Genomic DNA, 13,019 nt, shown 5'->3' on the forward strand with positions numbered 1-13,019 from the left:
GGTTGGACTAAACCTAATGATCCACCAGCATCATAGGATGATACTAAGATCAAGGCTACAAATTTTAACAGTAGAGCATTAAATGCCTTGTTCAGCACTGTGACCAATGAGAAATTCAAGAAGATCTCCTCCACTAACAATGCAAAGGAAGCATGGAATATTCTTTAGAACACCTCTGAGGGCACAAAAGCTATTAAAAACTCCAAACTCCAAAGGCTCACTGTTAGCTTTGAGGAAATAAGGATGGATGATGATAAGTCATTCGATGAATTCTATGCTATGCCCAAGGACATAGCGAATTCAACTTTTAATCTTGGAGAACAGATTTCATACCAAGATCACTACCATAGAAGAATAAAAGGATCTTGACTCTATTTCTTTGATGGAACTGATTAGGACTTTGCAAATGTATAAACTAAGTTTAGTAAGGGCTGGCAAAGGTAGCAAAAGCAAGAACTTGACTTTGAAGGTCAAGAATGATGACAACAAGGAATTGTCTAAAGTTGAGGACACTAAGTTGAAATCATATATCATCAGATAATAGATGTGTTGTGTATGGCTCCCTAAACCTTAGCGCCTAAATATATTGTTATTTTCTCTCAATTTAAATTACCTTTACTAAACCATCAAAAATCTCTTCAATTAAACTTTATTATTTTAGTTTTATTCTCTTGTGGTTTGCTAATCAATTCCCTTTTCCCTGTGAATTCGACCTCAGACTTACCGAGTTAGTACTTCGTGATAATCTTGCACTTGGGAGCATTATTTAAGTCGTAGCAACCACAAAGTCTTGATGGTGTATGGCCTACTAAGGAGCGAGTAACTTCTGGGATTTTTTGAGGGTGTGTTGTTCACTGGGGAACTTCCTTCTAGTAGGGAAATGATGATTATCTTCTTCTTTCTCGTAAATCATTGAGGATTAATGTTGACACTCATCCAAATTGCTATAAGTGGTTAGCTACTCAACCAAGTAATATTGTGTCATCCTTGAGGAGCCAAAATCAACTCTAACTCTCTTTAGCCCCTCCGGGAGAACTTCTTAAGGCTATCATGTTACTCTTCAACTTCAATGAATTCAACTCTCCTTTTTATCCATCCAAACAAAGGTTTATGCAAAAGAAAGGTTCTCCATCCAGGTCTCTCATCTGGAATGAAAAGGGATTCCAAGTGATTCTTTCACTTTATTAATCTTATGCATTGTTGGTTGTTGTGGTTTAAGTTAGTCTAGTTTTTTATTTATTTATTTTTTTGTTTGTTTTAATGCTTTGTTTTATGTTTCGTTTAAATAAAAAAAATTTAAAAATACAAAAATAGTGTGTGTTTGTTTATATTGGTACTTGTGTACCTTGGATGGTCTTTGAAACAAAGTTTCTCAACTTTGTATCACTTGTAGCTTAGATGAATATCTTCATGCACAACTAAGTAATGTGAGCTTTATGGCTCATTTACGTGATTTGGTTGATTTGGTTGATCTTTTATCATTCATATCTTAGTCACTCTTTTTGACAGGAAGGACTAAAACATCCTAAGAGAAAGACATAAATAACCATCTCACCACTAAAACTCGTCAATCATACAACATCTGTGTGCAAATCATAAAAGCCATGCTCAGTAAGGTGTATTATTTGCATAACAAAAACAAGATGTTTGGCTTACATAATTGTGTATTACTTTTCTCTCTCTTATATGCCCATGCATGATATGCTTAAAAGAAAAAAAATTATGCAAAGAAGATGAAAAGAAAAAAGAATCAAAATGCTTTAAATATGGTTGCAAGTGTGTTTCTAGGAGATGTGGGAGTTATAGGATGTACCTCAAAGGTGATGGTTCCCATCAAATAGTTATGATTATGTGTGGATGTATTTGATCCTTTTATATTATTACTCTTCATATAATGGAATACTTATACTCTCTTGCAAAAGTTTCATGCACAACACATGTAGTCTTTGCTACTCTTGATACTATTGTATAAGTACAATATGATTTGGCCATCACAAGGAATACATGTGGTAGTATATGCTCTCTAAATTGTCTAAACTTGTTTTTGAAAATAAAATTGGTTAGACTTATTTAGTGTGTTTTGATCTAGGAATGCTTTGCATTTAGTGTTGATGATGTGTTTGAGTGCTTAACATGCTTCTTGTGGTTGCTTATTTTGGTGTCTATCTTGGTTGCTTTCATCTTATGCTTTTTTTCCCCCTTGAAAAACCTTGTTTCAGGTTTCTCAATTGATGCTCGATACCTCCTCGATAGAAGCTCGATAGCAACTCAATACATGTCTCTTCTATCGAGATTTCTGGGTTTGTTCTCGATACCTCTTGATGGATAGCTTGATCCATTGAGCCAATTCTTTGGAGTCTCTATTTGCTTGATAGATACTCGATACCTCCTTAATATATCGAGAACCTTTTGCCATCGATACCTCCTCGATACCTTTCTATCTATCGAGTTTTTGCTCTTGATACCTGCTTGATACCTTCTCGATCTATCGAGCTACTTTTTTCTATATATATATTTGAGGTTTGACCCAAATCATTCCAAACTCAAATATCTCGATATCTCTCTCTTCTCTCTTGATCCAAACCACCCATTTTCACCAAAATCCTTCTTTCCGTCATATTTCCGGCCTCTATCAAGCTTCAATCCTTTGGTAAGTTGTTTAAATATATATATTTTTTCTCATTCCTCATCCATTTCATGCATTTAGACCTAGGTTTTCAAGATTTTGGGAAATTTTTGGGTTTTTGAGTTTTTTGTGAAATCTTTGGGTTGGGTGTTGTTGGTTTGTTCTCACATGCTTATGCATTGCATTCTCTAGCATAATAATCATGTTTTCATGCATTCTAGGTTGTGTGCTTGATTAAACAATGTGAATGCTATAGTTTGGATTGGGTTTTTGCCCATGATGGAATTTTTTTGCACATAACATGCTTAGGCATTATCATGCACTGTACTTCTTTCTTTCCTTCTTTCTTTAGCCTTGTCTTTTGCTGTGTTCTTCTTTTTCTTTCTCTGTCTAGTTTCCTGTCTATGGCACCCGACAAATCTATTCCTTCAATGAACCAGATCTCACGTCATGGTTCTTCTTCATCTTCTTCTCCCTCTATTCCTGATTTTGTGAGGTTCTATAATGAGAAGGCCAAATAGGACTTTTATGAGAACTTCTCTGACTGAGCAATTCATTTAGAACGCCAGGTCATTCTATTTGATTTTTGAGACACTCCTCTTCCTGGTGTGTTTTGCTCTCGGGGTTGAGCTTCTCTTTATGGGATGCCCAAGAGGTGTCCTGGTATGTTCATTTAGGAGTTCTATTCTAACATGCATGCCATCGATACCTCTGTGCCTAGGTTTACTATGGTATTATGAGGTATACGTATTGTGGTCACCTCGGAGTTTATTTTGGAGGTACTACACATCCCTAGGGTAGAGAAACTAAAGTTAATTTTTTTTGCAACTATAGCAAACTGGTATAAATACCAGTTGGCTGTAACAAGTTATTAAAAACAAAATACAATTTTTTATTAAGATTATATCTCTTTCTTTAATTAAAAACTCAAATTCTCTCTCTTCCTTATTATTTTAATGAGTTGTTTATATTAGGGATAATTGCAGATTACCCACCTATGGTTTAGCTCGAATTTAACTTACCCACCCGTGATTTCGTTTTTGACACTTTACGCACCCGTGGTTCATTCTGTTTATGCTCCGTAACCCACCTCTAATTTTTTTTGTTACTCTAACAAGTTTCATCAAAAAATCGAATAAGAAATCAGATCAAACACGTCCCATATTCCTTCTCTTTCAAGTTCTTCCTACGTAAGAAGCATCTAAATGTGTAAATTCACACAAAATAACATTAAAAACTATTGCTTCCCTTAACACAGACCATGCTCTACATTTATTTATTCTCCAAGTAAAAAAGCTGTTTTTGATTAGGCAAGCATAACTTTACCTGACTTAGAGAGATCAGTGGTCAAAATTTTCCAGTTAGACTTGTCATAGCATGCTACGGAAGCTCCCATCGAAAGAAACCCAATATGTGATCAATCTGGTAAGTTGTAAAGTATTTTACCATCTGTCACGGAAGCAAAGAAAAATAACCTTTGGCTTATTCACAAAAATCAGTGAAAGATACATGGCATCAAGACCAAGGCACATTGAGGGTAGGATCAAAATCTATTTAAAGAACAAAACCTGGGTTAAACGAGCTCGCCACCAAGCATAGTTGCCTTTTGATCTTCTTTTAATCTTCTTCAGGAGAGTGAAAACCCTAACTTTTAGATCTTGTTTCTCTTGTTTTTTAATAAAAATTTTTGTTCTGGGAGGAGAGAGACATAAAAAGAGAACAAAACTACATATTTGCCCTTATTTTTAACAGAGGTGGGTAACAGAGACTAAACGGAAGTAACCTCAGGTGGGTAAAATGTCAAAAATGAAACCACAGGTGGGTAAGTTAAATTCAGGCTAAACCACAGGTGGATAATCTGTAATTATCCCTTTATATTATTTTAAATGAAGTCAAAAAAAGAAAAAAAAAACATTTGATATTAGGTGTATTGTAAAGTGAGGTGGTAAAATAGATAAAATAGCTATTTGAGGTACTCAAAGGTTAAATTTTTAACGCTACTACTGTGAATGCTCTAACTTCAAAAAATAAAAATCCTAGTCAACTTAATATTAAACAAAGTTATTTTGTTTTTGTTTTTGTTTTTTTTTTTTGTACATGATTGCATCTTAATGTATTTAGAAACAACGATTTTGTGTATTTATAAAATTTTAATACTATATGAATGTTTATTTGGAGTTTTCTTTTTTCTTTATACTCTGGCCCCTACTAGGTTGAAATCCTTAGTTCGTTCTTATTGGTACGTGATTTTTTTTTTTTTTTTTTTCATTATAGTGATTTTTTTTTTTCATTATACATCAAGCATAATTGTGAAAAAATTTATAAAAAATTGTTGTGACTAGATAGAATTATTATTGCATAAAATATCCGTCATATCAAAAATCTTCCACAAGACAATTTGCTTGACTTTAACGACTTCATTATCCAGTAAAATTTCCTTGAGGGTGTGGAACACATGTTTAAGTAGTGAGCCTTTTCTGCCGAAGACCAAATTTCTTCTTTGTGTCCGGGTATTCTTTTCTTCGTTTATGATCTTATCTTTGTAGCTTTTTTTGTACTGACAATAAAAGAAACCAAAAACATAAACATTTGGAGTGCATTATCACTTTTCCAATCATTTTGGCTTCTTCCTCAAGACTTCTCAAGTCTTCACTCTTCCCTGCCCCACTTCTCTTATTTTTCTTATTCCTTTTTTTAATCTTTGTTTTCTCTGCCACAGTTGTCCGTTTCTTTCTTTTATTCTTTTTAAAAAATTTATAAGCAATAACAATAATAATAATAATAATAATAATAATAATAATAATAATAATAGATAATTATTTTTAATAATTTTTTATATTTTCTATGAAAGTGGTATAAAATATTTTCTAAAATAGTTTATTCACAAATGACCTAAGAGCATCTATTAACCACGAATCCTCTTAATCCCAATTTATTTTGGTGTGTTTTGGTCAATTTCAACTTGTATTGGAATTTCACATGTAACGACAGATATGATCTTGTTCATTCTCTATATGTGACAGAGAGGAATTTATAGGAAAAAAATTGATAGATTATCGATGGTAGATAAAAAAGTAATATTAGTAATAAGTCTAAATAAGAACTAATAAAACCTTACCTACTCAATTTTTCTAAGGTTTTTTTTTTTTTTTTTTTTGGGCGTTTGTAACTTAGCTTGTGTGTACAAACGAAGCCAAACTTAAAATTTTCATCATAAAAGATGAGTTTTATTTTTTATATTTAAGGAAATGAGTAGTCCCCCTTTTTTCTATTGTTTTCTTAATTTCTCTTCTCTCATTCTTTTTTGTTGTATTTGATATTGTATGAAATAATTTATTATTAAAATTTTAATTTATATAATATAAAATTGATAAAATTGTCACATATTTGAATATATTGTATTATAAATATTTATAAAAAAAATAAAATTGTGGTAATTCCTATGGGTAATTTTCTTTGTAATCAGAACATTATTGAATTTTTTTTTTTTTTTTTTTTGTGAGAATCAACATTATTGAATACTTGGTAAATATTAAGAAAGGAACAAGTGAGGACTACAAAATAATTTTCCGCCTACCAGACTCTCAGTTATCAGTTATCACATCGTTACTCACGCGGAAAGAATAGTCTCGACATCATATTATAAATAAATCAACTTGTCCACTTGAACCAATTATATCAATTATCACCTTCTTTTGTAATAACTTTTTAATTATTTTCTTTTGAAAATCACTCACGCTGGTTCTCCCTCTCTGCTACAATGGGCAATACGAATCTTTGCACCACAGTCCTACCATGTTTAACTTTCACTACTCTTTACCTCGCCTTCTTGCTGCTCCACCTGTCCAACACATTAGCCATTAACTCTCCGTCTCCTTACAAACCAGTCGATAATATTATCCTTAACTGTGGCTCCTCTGACAATTCGACTGCATTAGATGGTCGGACCTGGACTGGAGATGACAATTCAAAATTCTTCCCTCAAGAACTATCACAAAACCAGGCCTCTCTAGCCACAAACTCACTTAAGCAATCCTCATCTGCTTCGCAAGTACCCTATACCACTGCCCGCTTGTCTGTCTCCCCATTCACTTACATATACCCACTCACTACCGGCCAAAAATTCGTTCGACTATACTTCTACCCAGCTACGTACAGCAATTTCGACCGCTCTAATGCCCTCTTCTCTGTCAAAGCTGGAACTTTTACCCTTCTTCGAGACTTCAATGCTTCACTTACAGCAGATGCCGATGGTGATCCGGATGATACAATATTTAGAGAGTTCTGTATTGACATCGTGGAAGATTTGAGGCTGAACATAACCTTCATTCCAAGGGATTCCAATTCATTTGCTTTTATCAACGGAATTGAAATTTTGTCCATGCCTTCTTATCTCTATTACACTCCGTCTGATGATAAGAGATTCCCTTTAATCGGCGAGGAGTACATGTTCAGCATTGATAACGGAACTGCTCTGGAGACGGTATACAGAATAAATGTTGGAGGGAACTACATCTCACCCACTGAAGACACTGGAATGTTCCGGAGCTGGGGTCAGGACGAAAAGTACTTGACAGAGGATTTAAGTTCTGTTCTACCTGTTAACACAACTATTGAACTGCTATTTACCAAAATACCAGCCTACACTGCACCAGAAAATGTATACTGGACTGCCCGGACTATGGGGATGTACGAAGCAATCAATAAGATTTACAATTTCACTTGGGAATTTCCAGTAGATTCTGGGTTTGAATATCTTATTAGGCTGCATTTCTGCGAGTTTCAACCAGAAATTACTTTTTCTCACAACCGAGTGTTTCTTATTTTCATAGCAAATCAAACTGCGGAGACTGCAGCCAATGTGTGGAAATGGGCAGGAGGTAGCAAAGGTGTTCCCATATACAGAGACTACGCTGTGTCAATATTTGGCGAAGAAAACCAGAAGAAAATGAACCTTTCTATCGCCCTACAAGCGAACCCCAATGACTATGTCACTTATTTCAATGATGCAATCTTGAACGGTATCGAAATCTTCAAAGTAAGCGACGTCAGTGGCAATCTTGCCGGACCCAACCCCGAACCAGTTCCATTGACCCCTCTAAAGTCTGTGCAACTGATACAATCAACAGAGTCGAAGAAGAATAATAGAACAATAATAATTGCCGTTGGTGGTGGAGTTTCTGGCTTTACTATACTCCTGATTCTCGTAGTCTTGATTTTCCGACTAGCCGAAAGAGTCAAGGATTCCGACAACTCAACAAAGGCAAGCGGGTCAACTCTACCTTGTAGTTTGTGTCGCTACTTCTCACTCGCTGAGATTATAGCAGCTACCAACAATTTTGACAAAGTACTCATTATTGGTGCTGGAGGGTTCGGTGACGTGTACAAAGGATACATTAATGGTAGTGCGGCTACCCCAGTTGCGATCAAACGATTAAAATCCGGTTCTCAACAAGGAGCTCAGGAGTTCAAAACAGAGATTGCGATGTTGTCTCAACTCCGCCACCGCCATCTTGTTTCTTTGATTGGATACTGTGAGGATGGAAACGAGATGGTACTCGTGTATGATTACATGGCTCATGGGACCCTTCGTGACCATCTCTATAACACCAAGTGTCAGCCACTTTCTTGGAAGCAACGACTCCAAATCTGTATTGGTGCAGCACATGGGTTGAACTACCTTCATACAGGTGCGACACATACAATCATTCATCGTGATATGAAGAGTACAAATATCTTATTAGATGAGCAATGGTTGGCCAAGGTGTCTGATTTCGGGTTGTCAAAATTTGGTCCCATTATGTCCAAGTCCCATGTTAGCACAGTGGTTAAGGGTACATTTGGATATTTGGATCCGGAATATTATCGCTTTCAACAACTTACTGAGAAGTCTGATGTGTACTCCTATGGTGTAGTATTGTGTGAAGTGTTGTGTGGAAAGCCACCAATCATACGTACGGATGAGGAGAATCCAATGGGTCTAGCAGCATTGTTCCTACAGTGCTATCGCAATGGAAAGCTTGATCAAATTGTTGATCCATCTTTGAAGGGGGAAATTGAACCTGAATGTTTGAAGAAATTTGGTGAGATTGTAGAGAATTGTTTGCTTGACAATGGAACCAAACGACCATCAATGAATGATGTGGTTGGGGGGCTTGAGTTAGTATTGGAGTTGCAAGAGAGTGCAGAAAAAGATGTCAAGCTTGATTTGGCAGAAGAAATTGACATGAATGATGATGATGAGCTTGCTTTGATCCCTATGTCAGATGTCAATGAAAGTGATGACATGATTTTTAGTAGTAGTGGAAAACTCTCAAGTACTAATAGCAATTGTCAAGTGACCGTAGTATGCCGAGGAAGTTTTGCTAGAAAGGATTCTGATGGATTGATATCCTCCAAGGTAATGTTGTCTGAGATTATGGATCCTAAAGCTCCATAAACAAAGGTGGGGAAAAAAAGTTGCTAGTTGAATTTTCAATATGGCTGATTGTAACTGCCAAAGTCCTTACTTAATTTCCTCCTTGAATTATGAAACTTCGAATCTGTCGAACATTCCCTAATTTGCTATTGATCCTTAGTCTTTTAAGTTCAAATGATAAGCACTCTGAACAAAATACTCACCCGAATTTTTGTGGCAATCCAAATATGACACATGCCCCACCTTTTTGTGGCAATGCCTCTACGGGGATTCCATGGGTTTTTGCATCGTCCGGTGAGGTGATCTGCAAATAAGCTTTTCCCGGTCTTTTGTAATGTTTAGTTGCTGTTTATGTTTTGGATGTAGTGGAAGACTTGTTCTGTTTTTGCATTTTGTAATAGTTTCTGTTTAGTCCAGTGTTGTCTTCAGGGTCTTGCGACTCTGGTTTAGTTTGTTTGAACTCTGTTTTTCTGTGTCTGTACGTTTCCGTTCATTAATAAAATTCTGCTGTTATGTGAAAGAAAATATATATCTGGAACATCAAATTGTGACAGTGGGATCTGCAATATTTTAGCAACATAATCAGGCATAAAAGTATGATATAAAAGCTCCAAATTCCACCAATGGGTATCCCTATCAATTAGATCGTAGCCACCTTCATATCTGGATTAATTACTTAACAGGCAAAACAATCTTGTGACAACTGATAAGGAGCAAAATGGAGCCAAGGATCTTGAATTCTTGATAATCTCAAACAGATTCTCCATTTCCAATTTTTCAGCGCAGACTCTGTTTTAACAATTAAGTTCTCTCCTCACCTGCTAGAACACTGTGCCGAGTGTAAGATGGAGAATGACCCAACGTAGCATGCATAAACAGAGCATTTACGATAACACTTGGCCTTCTAAATTCTTTCCAAAATCAAGTTGGGAACATTTAATACTCTCCAACACTTCAAAAAAAAATTAAAAATTAGAAATTAAAAAAAAGGGGGCTTTTTTCTTTTAGAAGGTAACACCCTCTAACCTTACTTAGAACATCTCCAATGGTCTATGTAAACTCAAAATTCTCTCTGTAATAGAGACTGAAACCCAAAAAAGCTCTCCAATGGACTCTATTCCTAGATTTTTTTTTTTTTTGGCTCATGAACAGTAGCTCATCAAGTCTGATGAGCTACTGTTCACTTTTCAAATGTTTTTTTTCTTATTATCATAATTAGGTGTTGAATAAAAAAATATTGGAAGATGTGTAATTGTTAAAAAAAGAATAAATAATGAATGAAGAAATAATATTTAAATGAGATAGAGAATCTGTTGGAAGTGTATTTGAAAAAGTGAGTAGCTAAAAGGTAAAAGTCACTGTTCATTCTCCAAATAGTACAAAATTTTAGAGATTCTTCTAGAGATGCTCTTAGCCAACATAGTCAAGTTAAAAGATTCAAGTTCTTTGTGAACCCAAGATACACAGCTTACTCCACTTTGTCCCCATTAGTATGAATTCACCATCTTTGCAATCTCATGACATAAGTTATGTGGCAATTTAAAATAGCCTATCACATAGGATGGGATTGCTTGAATCACATAGTGAAGGATTCTAATTTAATTAGTGTAAAATTTTTTGACAAGTTCATAAAAAGAAATCGATAAGTGTAATAATGCTAAATTGCTCTTTTAAGTTTATAACTAAAATTTCCTCTTAAAAAAAGTTGTTAACTAAAAAAACAAAAACCTTACTCTCTCTCTCTCTCTATCTTTTTTTTTTTTTTAATAGAAAATAAATGTAACCAAAAGATAAGCCTATTTCATAATTTGTATTGATGAATTTTTTTTAATAGTGATAATTGTTTAAGTTTATTTGAAAGAAGTTGTATTATTTTAAATTTTGAATTTGATAGTAGAAAAAGTAGATGAGTGGGATAAGGATTGTTAATGGGCCGGCCTCCCATTTTTACTTGGCCCATGGGCACAACGGGTTAGGCATAGCAGGTCGTTAACTAGACAGTTAAAGGGTCGAGTCAGGCTAGGCCAAAAAAGAAAATCCAAACCCATGATCCTGCTCGTAGGCAATGCTTATTTTGTCTTTAGTAGGCAGGGGTATCGGGTTGGGCCTAATGGGATGCCCATAGGCTTGTATTAGCATCTTATTTTATTATTTTTTATAAGTAAAGAATCAATTTTTTATAAGGGACGAATCAATCTAGTTTTTATAAGGAAAAAAATCAAAGAATTTGAAACTAATTTAATTTTTTTTTACAGTCAAATATATTTAATTTTTTATTTTGTTGATGGAAACCTTTTTTTTTAATTATTTTTTTTAAGGCTTTATATGGTTTTTAAATTTTTTTTTAATAAAAAAAATCCATTGGCTAATTCAAAGTTGCTAGACTACTATAAAATATATATATTTATTAAACTAAGTTTAACAAAATCACTTTAAGTATCTTAGTGGTTATGAGTGTTCTCTTAAAAAATTCCTCTATAATGTTACAATTACCATGTAAAACATATTACAATAAATCAAACTTTCTTTATGAGTTTGCACATTACAACTAACAAGTAATTACCATGTGAGTTTCAATTAGGTCAACTGGTAAAGTCTCTAATGGTTGAATAAGATATCTGGGGTTCAATTCCTGCCTACACCAAACAATGATTGGCGCCATAGATTGAAACTTTCTAAAAAAAAACAAGTAATTACCAATTTAATTATTTAACAAAAAAAAAACAACCAATGTTAATTAATTAAAATTATAAGTATTTCTACTAGTTTATGTAGGAAGTTCACAACATGGGGTTGCTAGATGCATAACAAAACCTAGGGTAACCCAAAAAAAACCGCTATTTGTCATTTGGAGCAACACAATCACACATAGAACAATTTCTTCTATCTTTTTGAAACAGGACTTGAAAACTACAAAATGCCCATATGATTCACTACACATATCATTAATAAAAGCCTAGTTTTTAGCTCATAATTGTAATCTTGTGTTTTCATTATTGAGAATACTAAGTATTTTAACACACACACGGAAAGAGACGAGAAGGTCTTAAAAAACTGATAGTAGTGTATATTTAAAAGAGCCTCTGTGTTTTCAGAGGTTGTAATGCATTGTAATGCCCCAAGCTTAAAAAAAAATAGGATCAGATTTTTTGGATCCCACATGCCGCGCCTACCCCATTCACTACTACCACACATTACACTCCTTTATCTCCCTCTTTGGCCAGTCAACTTCCATTTCACACAAACACAACACACTTCTTTCTTTCTCCCTCACACTCTCCCATCTACTCCTCAACACCACCTCTACCATCTTTTCTAACGAGGCTTACCGGAAAACTCCTTAGGAATCTCTAAGGCATCTTTTTCTTTTATTTAAGGTAAAAGCTCCTAATCTTTTTGGTGGGTTTTTATACTTTTGCAAGAGATTCTCTTTATCTAAGCTTTTGGATTGATAATCTTGTGTTTATGTATATAGGTTTTGATTTGGTGGACTTATTTGATAAATGGGTTTATGGTTTTACAAATGGTGGCTATCTAAGGTTTACTTATGGTGGAAATTTAGGGGTTTGGGTTTTATCATGTGATAGTCTGTAAATCTAATTTTCCATTACTATTGAGTTTATTTGGAGCTAGATGAAGATTTAAAATTCTTGTCTTGGTAGATATTATGATTTTGTTTCATGGGTCTCTCTTGATGATGATGTCTAAATCTTATGGAAGTTACTAATAAATTGTTAAGATTTTAATATTAGGGAGATGATCTTGAATCATTTAATTTTATAAATTGGGGTATATGCCTTGTAAAAAAAATTGTTGAGAAACTTTGGAAGTGTAAACCATTACTTGTGAGGTTAAATACTTAGGTTTGCCTAATTAATATCTTATTTAGTGATCTCTAATTCGTAGTTAGATGCAATGTCAAGCTTTATGCTTATCGTTATAGGCTTGCTTGGTATTGTTTAGATTCTAGCTAAT

At 34.3% G+C, this 13,019-nt stretch overlaps 1 protein-coding gene across 1 annotated transcript; it reads left to right on the forward strand.

The window, feature by feature from the left end:
- Nucleotides 1–6,383: 6,383 nt before the first annotated feature.
- Nucleotides 6,384–9,065, forward strand: LOC115972821 (receptor-like protein kinase FERONIA). The gene has a single exon (XM_031093066.1). The coding sequence runs from the start codon at nucleotides 6,387–6,389 to the stop codon at nucleotides 9,063–9,065; it is 2,679 nt and encodes an 892-aa protein (XP_030948926.1). The 5' UTR covers nucleotides 6,384–6,386.
- The last annotated feature ends 3,954 nt before the right edge of the window (nucleotides 9,066–13,019 follow it).

The sequence above is a fragment of the Quercus lobata genome, unplaced genomic scaffold (genome assembly GCF_001633185.2).
Source record: "Quercus lobata isolate SW786 unplaced genomic scaffold, ValleyOak3.0 Primary Assembly Scq3eQI_53, whole genome shotgun sequence".
Lineage (NCBI taxonomy): Eukaryota > Viridiplantae > Streptophyta > Magnoliopsida > Fagales > Fagaceae > Quercus > Quercus lobata.